Source organism: Patella vulgata, chromosome 4 (assembly GCF_932274485.2).
Source record: "Patella vulgata chromosome 4, xgPatVulg1.2, whole genome shotgun sequence".
NCBI classification, from domain to species: Eukaryota; Metazoa; Mollusca; class Gastropoda; family Patellidae; genus Patella; species Patella vulgata.
In genome coordinates, this window is record NC_065882.2 from 83,603,993 (window position 1) to 83,624,859 (window position 20,867).

The 20,867-nt window shown below is 38.3% G+C and overlaps 1 protein-coding gene across 1 annotated transcript; it reads right to left on the reverse strand.

Moving 5' to 3' along the window:
• Positions 1–477: 477 nt before the first annotated feature.
• On the reverse strand, positions 478–20,459 carry LOC126818128 (von Willebrand factor D and EGF domain-containing protein). Its single transcript, XM_056100500.1, has 12 exons — positions 20,255–20,459; positions 18,633–18,714; positions 16,758–16,889; positions 16,030–16,161; positions 15,418–15,594; positions 13,835–13,951; positions 11,354–11,461; positions 11,092–11,217; positions 10,364–10,474; positions 9,727–9,843; positions 8,593–8,679; positions 478–485 (listed from the first exon to the last, which is right to left on the reverse strand). The coding sequence occupies exons 1-12, from the start codon at positions 20,264–20,266 to the stop codon at positions 478–480; spliced, it is 1,209 nt and encodes a 402-aa protein (XP_055956475.1). The 5' UTR covers positions 20,267–20,459.
• Positions 20,460–20,867: the final 408 nt, after the last annotated feature.

Genomic DNA, 20,867 nt, shown 5'->3' on the forward strand with positions numbered 1-20,867 from the left:
ATTGACATGTTCTGGATATGTTCTGATAAAGATACTTTGTTTCAATAAATTAAAAATAAAAAAACACAATGAATTGCTTGGTCTATTTTTTTATTTTAAAAACTTTATGAATGTCTGGTCGTTTAAGTTTAGATTTCGTACCATCTGAAATATAAAGATATTAAAACAGTTGAACAAAAATAGAAATCCCCCCAGATTAAATACATGATGAAATGCAGTGATTAAAATCTTATACAAATCTATAGTTTTCCCAGGCTGTTGTAGAAGTGATAATATTCGTTAATAACTAAAGACTGGAATTATCCTTGAAACTATTTATTACCGAAAAACATTAAACATCGTATACAGAGAACAGCAAGTCCGACAAGCAGAATGACTGTCCTAGAAACGGTAGGAGACATAAAATGCTTTTTAAATGTACAAATCGGTATATGTATTAAAATGATATCCCAGGAATTAGCAATACACCAACATTAGTCACAGCCCTTAAAGACGAAATGTTAAAATATAAAATACATTACAATAAAATAAAACAATAAGATAGGAATTAAACTAATTATTATTAGTGTATTTTTTAATTGAATGAATACATAATTAATGAACGACTAAAATATAAAGAGAATAAAATACAAACAATTCACAATTTATCACCACCATTATTCTATGTTCTACTAAAGCGGTGGACACACTAGCCGAATGATTCGGCCGAATCAATCGGCGTCGAAATTCGCATAGTGTGTCCACTGTCATTCGGCAGTGTTTGGTATATTCGGCCGAATATTTATTCGGGCGAATTATATTCGCCTGGTGTGTCCGCTTCGCCGAAGCATTCGGCCGAATATATAATTCATTAGAGTTTATGTCAGTAAAAGAATTATCCCCAACCCCACAATCTGATCTTTAGGTTAATAAAAAGGTTACATTTGGAAAATATATTAAATTTTAAAATTGAAACTCGTGGTCATTTTCCATAATTGTTTTTTTTCTATCTATGTACATTATTTGTGGATATTTATTTAATTCATGCAAGACAAGCAGTTATAACTTTATTTTTTTTACTTTATTAGTGACATCAAAACTTAACATTAACTTAAGCAAATTATCTTGGCTTTTAATTACGCAAGTGAAGTGAATTCAACAACGGTCTCACTCTAGTGTTTCCCTAATCTCGGCTCATGGGTTCCAATAGGACACTACATCTATCCCCGAGGGGCTATCACGTTATCGAGTTCAAAATTAAGATGTAAAATGTTATCTAATTTTCATAAAATGTTGTTATTTTGTTATCTAATATCATTATTCAACAATTCTTTCGAAATAAGCCAAGACAAATTATGGAAGCAGGATAAGCGGAAGCCATGTTTGATTTTTTTTTCTTTTAACATCAGTGTCATCTTGAGACTCTTATCTTGTAATTTTATCCACAGTTTGACCTCACCTACTGAACATCTATTTGATTGGGTTCCGTCATATTTATATGGCTAGATCTTTTTGTTAAGGCCACCCCAAGATTTCGTCAAGGTCGCTGAGATGTAAATAAGTTTAGGGTTGTTGATTGTTGAAGAGATTGTGGGTAAGGGTTAGGGCTAGGTCCATGGTTAGGATTGGGGCTAGCGCTAGCCGTGCTTACATTTGGTGACCTTTGACCAAAACTGAGGTGTCCTTAAGAAATAGATATAACGTTACTATGACACTGACGTCAAAGGCCTTGCCTGATTCTCAGAAATCTATGCACGCCATGTCCCATACATAGCCATATATGGGTATGGTGATTGGAAACCTTGGCGGTGTTATTACTAAGGGTGTAAAGAAACGTTTGATGAAAATTCTATTTTAGGGGGTGGGGTGTATAGCCGATTGGTTAGTGTGTGCGCGCTGCATCATCAGGTCTGTCATTGAGTCAACTGGCGTGGTTTCGATTCCCCGGTTGTACGTGACAAGGCGTAGGCTCGGCTGTCCAACCTCGTGGATTTTGTCCGGGTCCTCCGGTTTCCGCCCACTACTATATATATGGACCCCTACGCGCAAGCGAATTATAAAAATAAAATTGAACCACAGGTTAGTCCCGAAATGACCTAGTTTGTGGACGTTAAACCTCATTTCTCTCTCTCTCTCTCTCTAGTTTGGGACAAAAACGAACCGATGTTGTCAGATCGAGGATAGCTAATTCGCTTTCCTGCTTCTATTACTGATGACATGACTATCTCGCTTAACATCCGTTCCCGCCTTGGGTAATATCGCAGACTGATGCTTCCTGAGAAACTTGTCAGAGGAGCCAAATAATATATAGTCTTAGCATAGGTAGGAGACGCGAGGTGAGAGAGAAAGAGAGTGAGAGAGAAATGGGGTTTAACGTCCACTCAACACAAACTAGTCATTTCGGGACTAACATATGGTTTAATTTTATTTCAATAATTCGCTTGCGCGTAGGGATCTTTAGCAGTGGGAGGAAACCGGAGGACCTGGAGAAAACCCACGAGGTTGGACAGGCGACCCAACTCCTTGTCACGTACAACCAGAGATTCGAAACCACGCCAGCTGACTCAATGACAGGCTTTATGATACAGCATGCACGTGCTAACCATTCGGCCACCCCCCACCCCCCAAGACGCGAGGTGGATTTGGGGGCCTTTCCTTTGAACAATATTTCGTACGAAACCCACAGATCGCGTGATATGCATACACAGCGCACCCTAGCCATACATCCGGCTGTCACTCACGCTGTCCGCATGCTATATGGTTACATAAAAATTAAAGTGACAATAAGATAAAGAAATGCAGTGATTCGGGACATTAGATCAAGATAAAATAGAGGAAGTTTGTCATTCGCTTGAAGCTTCTAGAACAAACAAACTCTAGTATAAGAATAATGGTGACATTCAACGCCCCGACTGTAGATTGTATTTGCCTTGTTTTGACTTTCATTATATTTTTATATTTCCAAATATATACCCCCGTACTTGAACAATGTAACTACCCGATGCTTTCACTTATAATATACATATAGTTCCAAACATGTACAAGAACAATATTATTACACGGTGCTTTCCCTTATATACACAGTCATAGTTTGATGTCATCCCTTTAAAAGGCTAACGAATTCATACTTACATATAATATTTACCACTGCATTTTGCAACTGCACCAAAGACATCAACATGCATATAACCCTCTGTCAGATTGTATGGACACCTACAACGCTCGTCTACACACACTTCTGGCTCTAAACAACTACTGCTACATCCTACATAATACAACAAACATACCAATAGATCCAACTATAACATGGGGGTGGGAGGAGTGGAGCGAATGGTTAGCGCGCTTTGTATCATAAGGTCTGTCATTGAGTCAACTGGCGTGGTTTCGATTTCAAGATTGTACGTTACTAGGAGGAGGGGCGCCAGTCCAACCTCGTGGGTTTTCTCCGGGTCCTCCCACTGCTAAAGACCCCTACGCGCAAGCGAATTATTGAAATAAAATTGAACTATATGTTAGTCCCGAAATGACCTAGTTTGTGTTGACTGGACGTTAAACTCTCTCTCTCTCTCTGTCTCTCTCTCTCTGCGCTATAGCATTATGCTACTAATAAATGCTCCTCGACATGGACGCGGAGGCATGGCTGTTGGCATTGAGAGATCCGGATTTATTGAGGGCATGTAATAACAGGGTAACGATAAAAACACAAGGTACGTACGCATAGAAAATGCTAACAGTTCAAACACTGCAATGGCTCTCGCACCATGGCGTACAAAATAAGTAATTTAGACGTATTAAAGATGGGTTCCCGCGTACAAACTGGGTTATTTAATGGTATATATGGACCAAAAACATATTCAAACTAATTAATTTGTCATAATTATGCTTTAAATCCTTCTCAAACATTGTAATTGCGAAGGAATGCCCTGCTATTAAAATTCGATCAAACCAGGTCATGTTTACGTCACGTCTTGGGAGTCAGAGAAGAATTTCATTGCATACATAAGACGATGTTGTCTTTAATCGCTTACTATTTATTACAAATATCGAATCCTAATTAAATTTTGGGATTATCCACTACCCGCGTCTTTTTCCGCCATTTTTACCTCAGAAAGTATTGTACGTCTAACTCTTCATAAAGTTTATCAACTTGTACATCAAGCGCGCAATGTTCGCTTGTGACCTTTGACATCACGCGTGCAGAAGTTCCTAATCGTCGGGCTGTTAATTAGGGGAACCCTTACATTTGTGTCCTGTATACGCTCCATGAGTGTTTTTCGGGGAATCCAGTATTTTTCTAGTAAGATTGGATATCTCTACTTTCCATATATACCAAAATTGCCATACTTTTATTGGAAATAACCACCCGATAAATACTTTTCTGGGAACCCATCTTTAAACTCAAGCCAAGTTTCCTCCAAATATGGTATGACGGCCATCTTGTATCTTTAAGATACATAATAATACCACCTATAAGAAAAGGCACCATTTCCTTCAAATATATTACGACGGTCAGCAACGTTCTTCCAAAGTCTACCTTTTTCTCACTTTTAATATAGCAGAAATCTTGAAGATCCAAGATGGTCACCATACTATATTTGGATGAATTGGTGCCCTTTTTAGGTGATATAACTGTGTTCCTTGTTTAGAAGATGAGATATTGGTAGATATGGTTTTTTGCATAGCAGAAATCTTGAAGATCAAAGATGGCTGCCATAGTATATTTTGAGGAAGTGGTCCATAGCAAAATTTGGAATAATGGGTATCTTTTGGGAAGAAATTGGTCTAACTATTATGGCTTTGTCAGTAATATATAGTACTCACTGTGTGGACTGTACTGTTCACATTGGTCACCATGGAAATACCCTATGACGTCATATGGGCAAAATGATTGTCGAGTAACACACAATCCATCATTGAGAACTGGCGGGTAACATGGAGCTGTGGATAAGATTAATCAATAGATGGATTAAAAGGCTGAACCTACACGACTTTGATAAAAGGCCGAACACAAGTTAACACACCTCCTCATCTCCCACCAACAGTGGGGTCACGGTGGCTAAGTGGGTAAGACGCTGGCTCGCTAGTCTGGAGGTCGGGTGTTCGATCCCTGCATTGGCCGAGAAAGTTCTTCTAGATTTTCCGGCGTGGTTCCCCCTTGTCAGTGATGCAGGACAGAGGGCCTGACAAGGACAGCTGTCTAGGCATTCGGATGGGGCGAAAAACCGAGGTCCCGTGTACACATTGGAGTGCACGTAAAAGATCCCTTGACATTCGATATAAGAGTAGGTTGTAGTGCCGCTGTCCGGGCAAAATGTCCCTCATAGCACACTGTATGGTGTATGCCCGTCTTCATTAGCCCAGTTCGGAGCAGAACAGTAGGACGTTAAACCCCATTTCATTTCATTTCATTTCATTTCCCACCAACAGATAGATATGTAACCCGTAGTACCAATTTAAGGTTCCAAAGAATAGAGTTATTCGCCCTTTAAACGATTTTAACAAGCCAACAGTGGGGCTGATGTCCCCCGCCGAAATCCAAAAATAAATAGATGACACATATTAATTAATTGTACATTTATTTGTTTCAAAAGTATCAAGCAATCAAAATTATTATCAACTATACACTAAGTTACAACACTCTCTATCAGATAGAATCAAATTTATCTTGTCCCAAAGCATCGACCAACGAAATTGCTTAGCTCTGTTAAGCTTTAGCTCGAGATATTAATCATTCAACTCAGTCAAGACATTCACCTTATGAACATCAACATCAATTAAAAGCAGAGTTGTTATGTTCCAAAGTCTTGACCAATCAAATAGCTTACCGATCCTTATCCTAAGCAGAAAATTCTCATCATCAAACTTAGTCAAGGTAATGATATAATAAATCTATACTCAGAGTTTCATCACTCTCAGTTAATTAAAACCAAAGTTATCGTGGCCCAAAGCATCAACCAATTAGATTGCTTACCTCTGCTTACCGCAAGCAGACATTGTTTATCATCGAACTCCATCAAGGCCTTCACCTAATAAGACACCTACACCAAGTTTGAACATTCTAGCTCAATTAGACGAAGAGATATTGTATTCCAAATTCTCGACCAATCAAATTGCTTATCGCTTTGCTTACCCTGGGCAGAAAGAGCTCATTATCGAACTTAGTCGGGGTATTGATGTAATGAAACTATACACCGAGTTTCGCCACTCTCACTTAATCAGAACTAAAGTTATAGTGTCCCAAAGCATCAACCAATTAAATTGCTTATCTCTGCTTACCCTAAGCAGAAAATGGTTATCTTCGAACTCCATCAAGGCATTGGCCTAATAAACCGATACACCAATTAGAAGGAGGGTTAGTGTGTCCCAAAACGTGTGACGGACAAACAGACAGACAGACAGACAGACGAACCCATACATAACACTGAATACAAGTTAACATACCACTTCATCTTACTCGGCAAACCTCGGCAGATTCCCTTACTCTACATGTAGCCTCGGCTGTATGACGGTAAGTGATATGTACCTACACCTGTAAAAATGCGATGCGGCACCGGTTTGCTTATTAGGAGACCTTGCCGGTTTTAAAAAGAAGTTATCAAAATTGCGTCGTTCGAAACGTGTGTAGAATTTTCGGTGCAAAGTTTTACTTGTTTGAAGAAAATCGGATAAACTTGAAAGAAAAACAACTTCAGACTTTGAAATATTTGTATGATAAAATATTCTTCAAAGGCGTCGCCATGGGCAACGCCGTTAGTAATCCGGGAACTTGAAAGCAGTTCCAATGGCGGACTTCGTCATACAGCCGAGGCTAGATGTAGGGTTCTGGAATCTGCTGAGGTTTGCCGAGTGCGCTTCATCTCTCACGAATCCACAGACATGTCACACTTCGTATCAACTATAATGTGATCAACTATTTTGATTTACTGAGTTTTATCAAGACGATTTCACCAGGTTGTTAATCGAATGAAACCGGGTCTCATAAATTCTCCTCTGGGGTGGCAATAGTTGTTAAACGGGTGTTATTTATTGTACATCTATTAGTCAATAGGTATCTTAGAAAAGCCCCCTCAAGCGCCTGATCACCACCCAAATTCGAAATCTTCGCAAAAAACTACTCCAGAAAAAACCGGGGCTCATAAATTCTCCTCTGGGGTGGCAATAGTTGTTAAACGGGTGTTATTTATTGTACATCTCATATCATCATATCGTACATACATTATATCTTAAAACCCCACCTAACAGTTGCTCTATTGTGGCATAAGCCATAAGCCCGGTTTCCACGTGGGCATTTTCGCCGCTTACATTGACACGGCCCCATTATAATTGCATTAGACCAACTTTTTCGCCGCCAGTTTCCATGTGGGCATTCTCGCCGGTTACAGTGACACAGCCCCATTACAATTGCATAAGACCAACTTTTTCGCCAGGGGAAACTACAGACAAACGGGTACATAGACGGGCCTTACTCATCACTTAGCTCTCACCGCTCATGCCGGGAGACGTCATCAAGATAACAATACCCGTATGTTTGAAAACGACATTAGTTATATTTGACAATACTTTCCCTTGAGATACCGGACGGGTGTGTGTCAAATAGCTTTATTTTACGTCTATATCCACCGAAATGATATCCCCGACAAGCCGGACGTGTTTTTGGTACCAGCTTATGTAGTATACACGCGACTGGATAAGCATTACACTTTAAAGGCATGTTGATTGATGACGCAATTCGCCAACGCACCAAGGATCATCAACACCTATAAATGCTTGACAAACATGAACTAGTGTGCAATCTTATTAAAAGTTTCTGCCTTCAACGTTGCGCTTTCTATTATCTGATATTTTTTGATTTACCTAAAATATACTTACGTGAAAAAAGGAATTGGTCGCAAAGTTGTCCATAGTATATTCCTGTGCTGTTTGCTGTACAATGACAGTATTGATCAATACATGTTCCGTTATTCTGACAAGGACAACCTGTATGAATGCAAATTTCATACAAGATAAACATTATGTGTGGTCTTAAGCTCGAGACCATTAAACAACTTAAATACAGACATCCGTGCGTGCTTTGCAAAGAAATACGTCACGCGGGTCCAAAATTCCAACTAGTATAAATAATGTACCGTCGGCACGTTGCCCCTACCATTATTTCAAATGGTATTTTAAATCAGTTTAATGTGTGCATGTTGGTATGTGTGTGTGTGTGTGTGGAGAGAGAGAGAGAGAGAGAGAGAGGTATCATTTCTAACATTCGACTTCTGCAAGTGTTTGTAAATGTGTTGAGTGAATAAGTTCATATTGAGATTCACTCTGTAGGAATTCTTACGGCTGGCTCCATAACTTGGGCGCATTTAGCAAAATTACAGGAATACGGAGAAACCATACATGACCTACGAGGTTAGGCAGGTCACCTTATTTTATGTCAGGTAGAAGCCTGGGATCAAAACAACGACAGCAAACTCAGGGCAAGAAGAATATTGTATACTTTACCTATATATGTTTCACAGTTTGCTCCGGTGTATTCTAGGCTACATAGACACGTACTTCCATGTCCACATGCACCCCCGTTTAAACAACCACCGACACATTCTAATAAATTATAAATATAACAATAAGTTCCATTTAAACAACCACCGACACATTCTAATAAATTATAAATATAACAATAAGTTCCATTTAAACAACCACCGACACATTCTAATAAACTATAAACTGAATAATAAATTAAGTCCCATTCAGAGGCCTGGCGATCATACGACCGAGACAGGGAGCGCAATAATACAAATCGATTCCGGCGCAAAAACCACCCTTATCTTTGACATGCACGCACCCTTAAGGGTCAAAATATTGAAATGGGGTTAATGTCCTAGTTTTCTGCACACACTGGACTGATGAAGACATCAGTTGTTCCACTAGACAACTGTCAATCTCGGATCCCAGAGAGATGTTTACAGTTCGTTTCTCTTTGGTGAATCCGGTCGGCCATTTTGAATGTCACGTGATGTAGCCTTCCGCCGGTGGCTTCGCAAAGATTCAAAAATGGTGGATTTCTTCAGACATTTCACGTATCACTCCAATCGGCGGTTTTCGAATGAACTTTTGATGTCAAGGTGAGGTAGACTTCTCTCTGGGAGCCGTGATGGACAACTGTTCTTGTCAGGCACTGCGTCCTGCACCACTGACAAGGGGATAAGACACAGTAGAAAATTCCGTGGCTCCTCGTAGATGTAAGTTGACGCAAGCAACGATCTTACCAAAATTATATGCTCTCTGTGGTGAAAATGGCAATAAATGCTTAGCAACAGATTTAAACACTAATCTATGTGTGACGATTGAATATATATTTATAAACTTAAATTAATGTCTTAACTCCGTTTTCCATCTACGCGTTTTCGCGACGTTTCCGTGCGCGTTTTCTTCAATTATATACATGGACCCATTTGCATTAGACCGACTTTCTCGCCGGCGAAAATGCGCGCGGAAACGTCGAGAAAACGCGTATATGGAAAATGGATCTTGCACTCAGAACCACTAATTCTGGTCCTCGCCTACTTAGAGCAGCACAGTTTGCAGGAAAGTATGGCGAGGTTTTTCAATATCACTTCAGACTGTAAAACGAAATGAATCTCAGATTTTACAGTTAATGTAGTCTTCCCACCACCGTTTAATAAAATCCCTGGAAATCGAAAATAATTATTAATTTAACGTCTTGCTCGACGCCTGTAATGAAAATCATACTAGTACCTGACACCTGTGAACACGTCGGTCCCGATGTATCATGGGTTGCATTGGATTTACACTGGCACTCATTATTATATACTCCACACGTGGCGCCATTTTCACAAAGTTCACTACACGCACCTAAAAAGTTTTGTTAAACGACTTTATCACCCCAAAATACATTCTACAGTAGGTATCACTTGTGTGATAAATTTCATAATCTACTGCGATATCTCCTTAGGGTTGATATTTTTGATATCAAGAAAGACTCTATATATTAATATCGGCAACGTTAAAGCATAGGTTAAGACTCGAATTGAAATATTTGACCGAAACATTGAACTATATTAATATCAACAACGTTAACTCATAGGTTAATACTCTTATTCACATATCCGACCTAAACATTGTACTATTTAAGGTGTGTTATGTATAAGCTAAATCTGCCTATTGCAGGCCTTTATTTTTTTATATAAACTATTATTAAGACATTTATTTACATGTCAAACCCATAATGATGTGACGTCGCATGTAGGAGGCATCTGAACTTATAACTCTCTGTTGCCTCAAACCCAAATGCTCACAGCAGAGTCGGATCGCCAAGGTGACATAAATCTACCATTTGGTTTTTATGTGAACATAATTAATGTTGATAACTCACTGACTGTAAAGATGTCACAAGCCGGTCCTTCATATCTCCCTGTTGAATTTGAATCACAAGTGCAATAACCATCGATACACACTCCATGAACACAAGCCGGGGTACATTGAGCTATAAATAGTGGGAACAAAATATAGAACTATATCTGGTAGGACACCGGTGACGAACATAAATGATACAAACTGGACTGACTGTCGTCTTCCGCTGACTTGCTTCACTATTAAGCCATTGCCATACAAACTGGATTGACTTGCCCCCTCCACTTATAGGACACGGGTGACGAACATAACTAATTGGGTTGACTACCGCCCTCCACTGATAGGACACGGGCGACGAACATAACTAACTGGGTTGACTAGCCCCCTCCACTGATAGGACACGGGTGACGAACATAACTAACTGTGTTGACTAGCGCCCTCCACTGATAGGACACAAGTGACGAACATAACTAAATGGGTTGACTAGCGCCCTCCACTGATAGGACACGGATGACGAACATAAATGATACGAACTGGGTTGACTAGCGCCCTCCACAAAATAAGGTCAAATGAACTGCTTGATGGTCATCACTGAAAAATAAAACATGAGCAACCGGGTTCAACTGACATTTTTTCACAGTCGCACCGCTCTGCAAGACCGCTCATGGCAACATTTTCATGCATCAAATGAAAATACTCACAGCTCCTTTAAGATTTTTGTGGGAAGATAATTTAAATTTGATAACTCACGGGCTGTAAAGATATCACAAGTCGATCCTTCATATGTTCCTGTTGAGTTTGAATCACATCTGCAATAACTATAGTTATCACCAAAGCTATAACACACTCCATGAACACAAGCCGGGGCACATTGAACTATAAACAACGAGAAGAAAATATAACAGAACCATATCATTTAAACAAGGTTTGAAATTTTAAGGTTTTTCGTTTCGCATCGTAGAACATCCATTTAAAATTTTCAAGGAAAAAATAGATTTAATCCAGAACTCACCAGCCTGTTCACAATGCGAACCGCTGTAATCCCATTCGTTCGTGGATTTACATTGACAGACACCACCCAGGCAGGATCCACCATTCTCACAGGCAGGATTACATTGATCTAAAATACAAATTGCAGGCCACTTGATGACACTAGCATAAGAAATGAAATGGGGTTTAACTTCCAACTTTTCTTCTACGACTGGGCTAATGAAGTAGTGTTCTATGAGGAAACTTGGTGCTATGGCTTATTCTGTCCAGTTTTTTGTCCCCCGCCTTTCGATGAAAGCAGGGGACTATTAAAATTGGTGTGTCTGTCTGTCTGTCTGTCTGTCCGTCTGTCACACTTTTTTGGGACATACGAACTCTCCTTCTAATTGAGTTAGAATGTTCAAACTTGGTGTATCGAATCCCCGGTTGTACGTGGCAAGGAGTAGGGTCGCCTGTCCAACCTCGTGGGTTTTCTCCGGGTCCTCCGGTTTCCTCCCACTGCTAAAGACCCCTACGCGCAAGCGAATTATGTAAATAAAATTAAACCATATGTTAGTCCCGAAATGACCTAGTTTGTGTCGAGTGGACGTTAAACCCCATTTCTCTCTCTCTCTCTCTCAAACTTGGTGTAGGCGTTTATTAGGTCGATACCTTGATGGAGTTCGAAGATGAACATTTTCTGCTTAGGGTAAGCAGAGATAAGAAGTTTGAATGGTTGATGCCTTGGGACACGATAACTTTAGTTCTAATTAAGTGAGAGTGATCAAACTTGGTGTATAGTTTCATTATATCATTACCGTGACCAATTTCGGTAATGAACATTTTCTGCTGAGGCTAAGCAGCGAGTGATAAGCCATTTGATTGGTCAAGACTTTGGAACATAACAACTCTGCTTTTAATTGAGGTAGAGTGTTTCAACTTGATGTTGATGTTCGTTAGGTTGATTCTATCTGATAGATTGTGATGAAACTTAATGTAGAGTTGATAATTATTTTGTTTGCTCAATACTTTTGAAAAAGATAAACGTGCAATTAATTAATATGTGTCATCTTTATATTTCGAGATTTCGGCGGGGGGCATCAGTCTCACTGTTAGCTTGTGAACACGGGACCGCGGTTTTTCCTCCCATCCGAACGACAATACGCTGCCCATTGATAGGCCCCCGTCCTAAGCCACTGACAAGGAGGAACGTTCTCTCGGCTAACACCGGGATCGATTACGGGACGGAACTTCTAGTTTAGCAAGCGAACGTCGTTATCTTTAAGCCACGGTGGCTCCTAAGTAAATTGCAAGAATGAATATTCGACTTAGACCAGCTCCAACTTCACCCCTTTCTACCTTGTACGATCGATTCTAAAGTCATAATAGCGCAGTATGATCTTATAGTTGTGGGTGTGTGTGTGTGTGTGTGGGGGGGGGTGTCTAGAGACTAAATAGCTGACCCAGACCAGCTTTTCCAACTTGTTCCATCCATACCGAAGTCCAAATAGCGTCGTAGTATTCGTGTGGCTATTGTAATGGGGGACTGGGTGGCCGAATGGTTAGCACGTGCGCACTAGATCATAAGGCCTGTCATTGAGTCAACTGGCATGTACGTGACAAGGAGTGGTGTCGTCTGCCCATCCCCGTTGGTTTTCTCCGGGTCCTCCGGTTTCATCCCATTGCTAAAACCCCTACGCGCAAGCGAATTATTGAAATAAAATTAAACCTTATGATAGTCCCGAAATGACCTAGTTTGTGTCGAGTGGACCTTAAAACCCATTTCTCTCCCCGCTCTCTCCCTCCATATCGTAACAATCCCTCCTATCCCCAAAAAATCACCAATCCTTGTGTAGGATTTAGATAAAGAGCTGGCCGTTCGTGCTTAAATAGTTCAAAAATAAATTATCAAAAAATGAATTATTGAACTTTTCAGTCAAATTACTTTATTCAGAGCGACGTTTGTCTCGATTGTCAAGGACCATTGTTACGATAATATACAAGGTCTCGACTGCCGACTTATAAAATAAATATAAATCGTGTTTCAATCCATTGAAAATCGCGGCCATCTATTTTTTCGTTACCTTACACTAGACATATTTCCTTGCCAAACAAGGGGAGACCAAACTGGAATGTCCTACAGGAATTTATCGGCTACCAACAGTAGTCACTACATGATAATAACTGGGCTGACTGAAGCCATCCTCTGGCTCTGGCTTGCTCCACTATTGGGTCATTGCCATACTAACTGGGCTGACTGGAAGGACACAGGTGAAGATACATGATACTAACTGGGTTGACTAGCACCCTCCAGTGGTAGGACACAGGTGACGAACATAAATGATACTAACTGGGTTGACTAGCGCCCTCCAATGAAAGTAGCAAGGTGACCAAGACTGGTGCGGTCCCCTTGAAGGACACAGGTGACGAACATACATGATATTAATTGGATTCACTGGCGCCCCTCCACTGGAAGGATACAGGTGACGAACAGATTTGTGATCGTATAAAAATCTAAACTTACCTGTGGAAAACATGCTACAGTCTCCTGGATCGTAATCACCCCTAGAAGTTCCTTGACAATTACACCTACCAGTAACAGTACACACGCCGCCATTTTTACATGGTGGGTCACAGGGTACTGGTGATAAACAAAATATACTAAACAACAAAATTAATAAGAGGTTTTATTTAAATAATTTCATTTCACGTGAAATTCCAAATTCTTTTAAAGATACTTTCGTAGAAAAGTATTTATCGGGTGGTTATTTCCAATACAAGTACGTCAAATGTGGTATATATATAGAAAGTATAGACACTCAATCTTACTAGAAAAATACTGGATTACGCGTAAAACGCCCATGGGGCAATCACTGGGCAAAATTGTCAGGGTATCACTAACTGGCAACCCGATTGTTATCTGCCAGCTTATTGTGTTGTTATTTTTTGGATCAAATGGTTAGGCGGTTTTGGGAACATTGAAGGGTGTCAACGTACAAAAGAAGGTGACAGAAAAAAATTAAGAATTTACTTAGACCTTAATATATATGGTAAATGTACAGTAAGTAATGATAAATACATTCTGAAAATTGGGCCCTCTCACAATGAAGCTAAGCTTTCAGCTTACTTATAGCTATAGGTATCCCCGCGAATACAAAGTTTTGAGAGGGAATTGAAGCAAACTTTTGATAGATTGGTTACTTTGAATATGTTTTTAGTCCAAATCTATCATCAAATCACAAAGTTTGTACGCGGGAATGTATCTTTAATTTAAATAGTTTTTAATTGAAATAGTATGTAAATGTTGTTTAAAAAAATAAGTGTGAGAATAATATATGACGTCAATGTTTAATTTAATAAGTTGCGTAATCTCGCGTGGGCGAGATTTGATCGAGGGGAGATAACTCTGCCTGTTTTGCCCATTGTATCCGGTTCCAGTCTGAAGCCATCACTATGAGGAGAACGCTAGATCGGAGACGGTGTAGCACATATGTCATCATATGTGCATTGTGCGTTAGGGTTACGCTTGGTCCAAGGTTAGACTTAGGGCTATTCCGGTTTAAATCTGGCAACCTTGGCGAAATATGCAGGTCCTGACCCTAACCCAGAATCCACATATGACGAAATATGTGCTAGTCCGTCCCCGATCTAGTTCTCCGCAATATGAGCATTTCAATTACACACTTGTGTTACCGGAAAAAAAACCTTGCACAAGCACCTTTAGAGCTTAGATCTATATAAAATCACAAAGACATATGTAAAGTCAGTACAATAAATATACAATACTCTCATCAATGTTAGGGGTTTTGGATGGACGAATGGTTAGCGCGTGCGTGTTGTATCAAAAGGTCTGTCATTGAGTCAACTGGCGTGGGTTCGATTCCACGGTTGTACATGGCAAGGAGTAGGGTCGCCTGTCCATCCTAGTGGGTTTTCTCCCGAGTCCTCCGGTTGCCCCCAACTGCTAAAGACCCCTACCCGCAAACGAATTATTGAAATAAAATTGAACCATGTGTTAGTCCCGAAATGACCTAGTTTGTGTCGAGTTGACGTTAAACGCGATCCCTCTCTCTCTCTCTCTCTCATCAATGTTTGAATAAAACTTACCTTTTTGTTGATGATGTTGACATTGGTTTCCATAGTAATATCCTGTTACTGCCGTTGTACAGTTACAGTAGGCTCGATCAGTCAAGTGAGGTGCTAACTGTGAATTTCGAAGGACAACACATTCGCCCTGGCCTGTCGTACAAGGAGGGTCACATGAAGCCGTAGAAGCTCTAGTTGCTGACGGTGAAAAACAAAATTGAGGGTTAATTTTGTGTTGTTTATGGTAATGAAAACGTATATTGTTCTGACGTATATGGCGCTTTATGATGTAACCTACGACACAATTACCAATACGAAATGATGTGATTTACCAAGCATCCAAATCGACACTTCCGTCAGGTTATTAATGGTTTGCGATTTTATAAGTAGATATGAAGGCCGGGCTGCTGAAAAGTCGAACCTATTAGAATCTTATCATGTGACCTTTGAAATCTCTGAATTTCATTTGAGGGATTTGTTAATCTTTGCCAACCAAGCATAACCTTTTTTTGCGACATTTAATTAAAACGAAATTGCAATATTCCTAAACCCGTCAGATACATTGATGTTTGTAATATCTATTCACTTACACTTTCAAATTGAATTAGAACACGTTAGTCAGTAAACACTTACGAACAAATGTTTGACACAAATCTCCATGATAGTTTTGTGGGCAGACACAGGTTTTGTTAACAGTTGTGCAGGTATTTTCCGTTACTTTGACTACACACTGACCGCCATTCTCACAAGCTTTATCACAATTTACTGTAATTTAAAAACATGAAATAAAAAAAATTATAATGATGTGTATATAACCCTAGAAGTGTTGGGTCACGGTGGCTGGCTCGCTAGCCTGGAGGTCGGATGTTCGATTCCTGCATTTGCCGTGGTCCCCCTTGCCAGTGATGCAGGATGGAGGGCCTGACAAGGACAACTGTCTAGTTGTTCGGATGGGACGAAAAACCGAGGTCCCGTGCATGTAAAATAGCTCTTGACAGTTGGAATTCGATACAAGAGTAGGCCGTAGTCCGGGCAAAATTCCCCTCATAGCCCACTGTATGGTGTATGCCCGTCTTCATTAGTCCAGTCGGAGCAGCCTGGGCAAAATTTCTCTCACAGTACACTGTATGGTGTGTACCCGTCTTCATTAGCCCAGTCAGAGCAAAACAGTAGAACGTTTCCTGAAATGTTGTCCCATGAAATAGAATTCGGTTTAATATTGAAGTATTTCAAGAGGAGTTTCCGTTTGAAAATATGAAAAAAGTAGACGAAAAACATTGAAGCTACTCTCATTATCAAACTACTTCCAAGAATTAGGATCAAGGGCACCACAACACCGGTAGCAATTAAGGTCAGCTTACCTTTGAGTATGACCTTTTCACAGAATTCCCCAGTATAAGATGGTGGACAGGCACATGTTTGTTTAAAGCCGGAACACAAATCAGGTGATAACACACACTCACCACCGTGTAGACACGGTTTATTACATGTAACTGAAATAGAAATTTAAATTTTGATACATGGTTACTTCGTTACTCGCTGCACGTTACCCGAGGTTGTACGGGTGACTTTAACCGCTTCTATCTTCTAGCATCCGTATTAGGCAATACTTTCTTTTAATTGTCAATTTTATCATAAAATACTGCACCCTATACAAAATAGTGTCATTCAATACTGCACCAAAAACGGAATAAATAGTATCATACAATACTGTACCATATAAAGAATAAATAGTACCATACAATACTGTACCATATAAAGAATAAATAGTACCATACAATACTGTACCATATAAAGAATAAATAGTACCATACAATACTGCACCATATAAAAAATAAATAGCGTCATTAATACTGCACCATATATAAAAACAATAGAATCATTAAACATCCATAATAAGGCAATACTCGATCATTAATTGTCAATTTTATCATGAAATACTGCACCAAAAACAAATTCAATTTATTGGAATTTATTGTAAAATGTATTAGTTGAACAGGTGTTATCATTAAATTTGGGCACTGAAAAAAAGAAGAAACAAACACATATTGTTTGCAAATGTCTGCATAGTTCTCGTGAACCCCTTCTGGTCACATTGAAAATATTAAAGAGAACATCAAATGTTGGTTTCTAATAAACAAACAACCTTCCTTTTTTATACCTATTTTAACTATTTTATATCCATAAATTACTGAAATATTAAAATATAATCTTAACTCGTTTATACCTATAGATTACTGAAATATATAAATATAATGTAAACTCTTTTATACCCATAGATTACTGAAATATTAAAGTATAATGTAAACTCGTTTATACCAATAAATTACTGAAATATTAAAATATAATTTTAACTCTTCTATACCTATAGATTACTGAAATATTCAAAATATAATTTTAACTCTTTTATACCCATACTGAAATATTAAAACATATAATTTTAACTCTTTTATTATCATAAATTACTGAAATATTAAAATATAATTTTAACTCTTCTATACCCATAATTACTGAAATATTTATGTATAATTTTAACCCCTTTATACTCATAGATTACTTAAATATTAAAATATAATTTTAACTCTTCTATACCCATAATTACTGAAATATTTAAGTATAATTTTAACCCCGTTATACTCATAGATTACTGAAATATCAAAATATAATTTTAACTCTTTTATACCCATAGATCACTGAAATATTAAAACATATAATTTTAACTCTATTATACCTATAGATTACGGAAATATCAAAATATAATTTTAACTCCTTTATACTCATAGATTACTGAAATATCAAAATATAATTTTAACTCTTTTATACCCATAGATTACTGAAATATTAAAACATAATTTTAACTCTATTATACCTATAGATTACCGAAATATCAAAATATAATTTTAACTCTTTTATACCCATAGATTACTGAAATATTAAAATCTACTCTATTGAAATATTAAAATATAAAAATATAATTTCAACTCTTTTATACCTATAATATGAAAATATAATTTTAATTATACCTATAAACTACTGAAATATGACAACATACTTTTAACTCTTTTATAGACAGACACGTGATATGATTTCACTATTGAGTATTATCATTTTGATGGTGTCCCTCTTGTTTGCTTCTTTCTTAATCGTAATGTTCGATAACATTATGTCTGACGAACCCCCCACTTCAAAATGTTATTAAAGCATTGTTGTCTAACATGATGTTTTGCAAGACTTACTTTCGACATCAACTTCCACTCCGTGTAAAACAGTTACCCATAGGGCTAAGATCAACAACGTAGTGGTAATACTAGACGCCACCTGAAACAACGTTAAACAAGTTACCCATAAGACAAAGACCATCAAAGCAGTGGCTATACTTAAGAGATAAACACTTCCTGTTTCGCATTTAGAGGGGTGTTATTGTCCAATAGACACACAATAACAATTTACACGTCTATTGGACAATAACACCCCTCTAAAGGCGAAACAGGAAGTGTTTATCGACATTGTAACATGCTTTTTTAGCATTTTAAAAGAAATTACTAAAACAGAGTGGTGTTATTGCCCAATAGACAGTGTCTAATTGACCATCAAAACGCAAGATTCACCCTAACAATAGCGAATAAAGGAAATAATTTCCTGACATCAACGTCCACTTCGGGTCAAACAGTTACATTCAGGACGATGACCAACAAAGTAGTGGCAAGCAATGCTAGACGTGATCTGAAACATTAACCAGCGGTTGCCAGGCAGGATACGCCCACATTTTCGAGAGATGGATAGAAAACAAGCTAAAACGAAAGTGATTTTTCCTACAATCAAGGGCCATAATTCAGGAAATTACAATTTGATATGCGCAAATATCGAAAGGAACCAAGATCGTTGAGTTATAAACTTACATTTCAAGTTTCAACAAAATCGGATAAACATTGTGACCTCTATAGGGTCCACAACTTTGATATACCATATTTTTACGCTATTTGAGAACGAACGGCGGCCATTTTGTCTGTCAGTTTTGGGCCGATTTTCACGAAATTCGAACTCAACCGTCCTTCGGGTTTAACGGTGATATAATAATACGGTTTTTTAAATCGGATAAAAATTATGACCTCTATAGGGTCCACAAGCCAAAAAACGTGTTTTTACGTACAATCAGGGGCCATAATTCAGGAAGTTATTGTTCGATATGCGCGAATATCGAAAGGAACTGAGATCTTTGGGTTATAAACTTACATTTCAAGTTTCAACAAAATCGGATAAAAATTGTGACCTCTACAGTGTTCACAAGCTAAAAACGTGATTTTTCGTACAATCAGGGGCCATAATCCATGAGGTTACGGTCCGATAGATGCCAATATCGAAAGGAACCGAGATCTTAGGATGATAAACCTGTATTTCAAGTTTCATTGAAATCGGATAAAAATTGTAACCTGTAGACTTTTCACAAACAATTGTGGACGGACGGACGGACGGACAGGGGCGACGACAATATACGTCCACATGAAAATGTGGGCGTATAAAAACTACTAAAGGAAATGCCTGTATTGCCTGATAGTATATTCCAGGTTTTTTTGTGGGTTTTTCGTCGTTCAGCTTCTAAAAGAAATTAACGGTCTGAAAATGTCCTACTCGTAAGTAGGTAAATGAACTCCTTGAATAGGACGTTGTAGAAACAATAAGCCTACCCGTCGATATTTATACCTAATTCTAGTTTCGTGACATGTGACAACCAGTCCATGGGTTTCCAATAAAGGTACAACGACTGAGATTAATTAATGAACTTTGTCTAAAGCGAAACTTATTTAAATCAGTATTATTAAATCGGTATAAACTATTAGAAAATAAGAAAATAACATACCATTTTCATCATTGATCAGAAATGCTGTAAGTTCTGCCGAAATGCTGTATTCAGAGGGTTTGTAGGTTATTCCATCACTAACGACGAAAACTCATATAAATATTTAAAATTGTACTTTTAATAAACGAGTGTCCAGAACTGGCTAACGGTCACAATAACGAGATATGTATCGCTAGGGTGAGCCGGTCACCAGGCTAAAGTTACAGTAAAATAAATACAGCAGAAGATATTGATATAGCAAGAACGCGTGTTAACTATAGATACGTAATATATATCATTACATTAAGTATAAACAGTTACAAGACTTGGAAGATAACTGAGATATCAATTAGGACATTGGTCAATTACTACTTTAACTAAAATTCAATAGTAATAAAATATATACAAAGATACACTATAACAGTTCTAAGCTATGACAAAATACTGGCGATTATACAGCCATATATGAATATTGCTATCCATTCAAGTATAATGTATATATTATTTTGATATCAACATCTGTCTCTTGACACCTTCAAAGTTTTTTAAAGTTTGCAAAAGTTTCGTGCGTTATCAAAAATTATTGGCAGTGAAAATTTTGAGGTGGAAGCCCTGGTGCAAACCAAAAATTCAA

What these genes read in the sequence shown, in the direction of transcription:
- LOC126818128 (XM_056100500.1), bottom strand. An exon ending in TCAACATCATCAACAAAAAG is followed by an intron (nt 13,952 to 15,417) that starts GTAAGTTTTATT and finishes GTTTATCACCAG; the next exon opens with TACCCTGTGACCCACCATGT. An exon ending in TTGTGATATCTTTACAGCCC is followed by an intron (nt 10,475 to 11,091) that starts GTGAGTTATCAA and finishes CACTATTTATAG; the next exon opens with CTCAATGTACCCCGGCTTGT.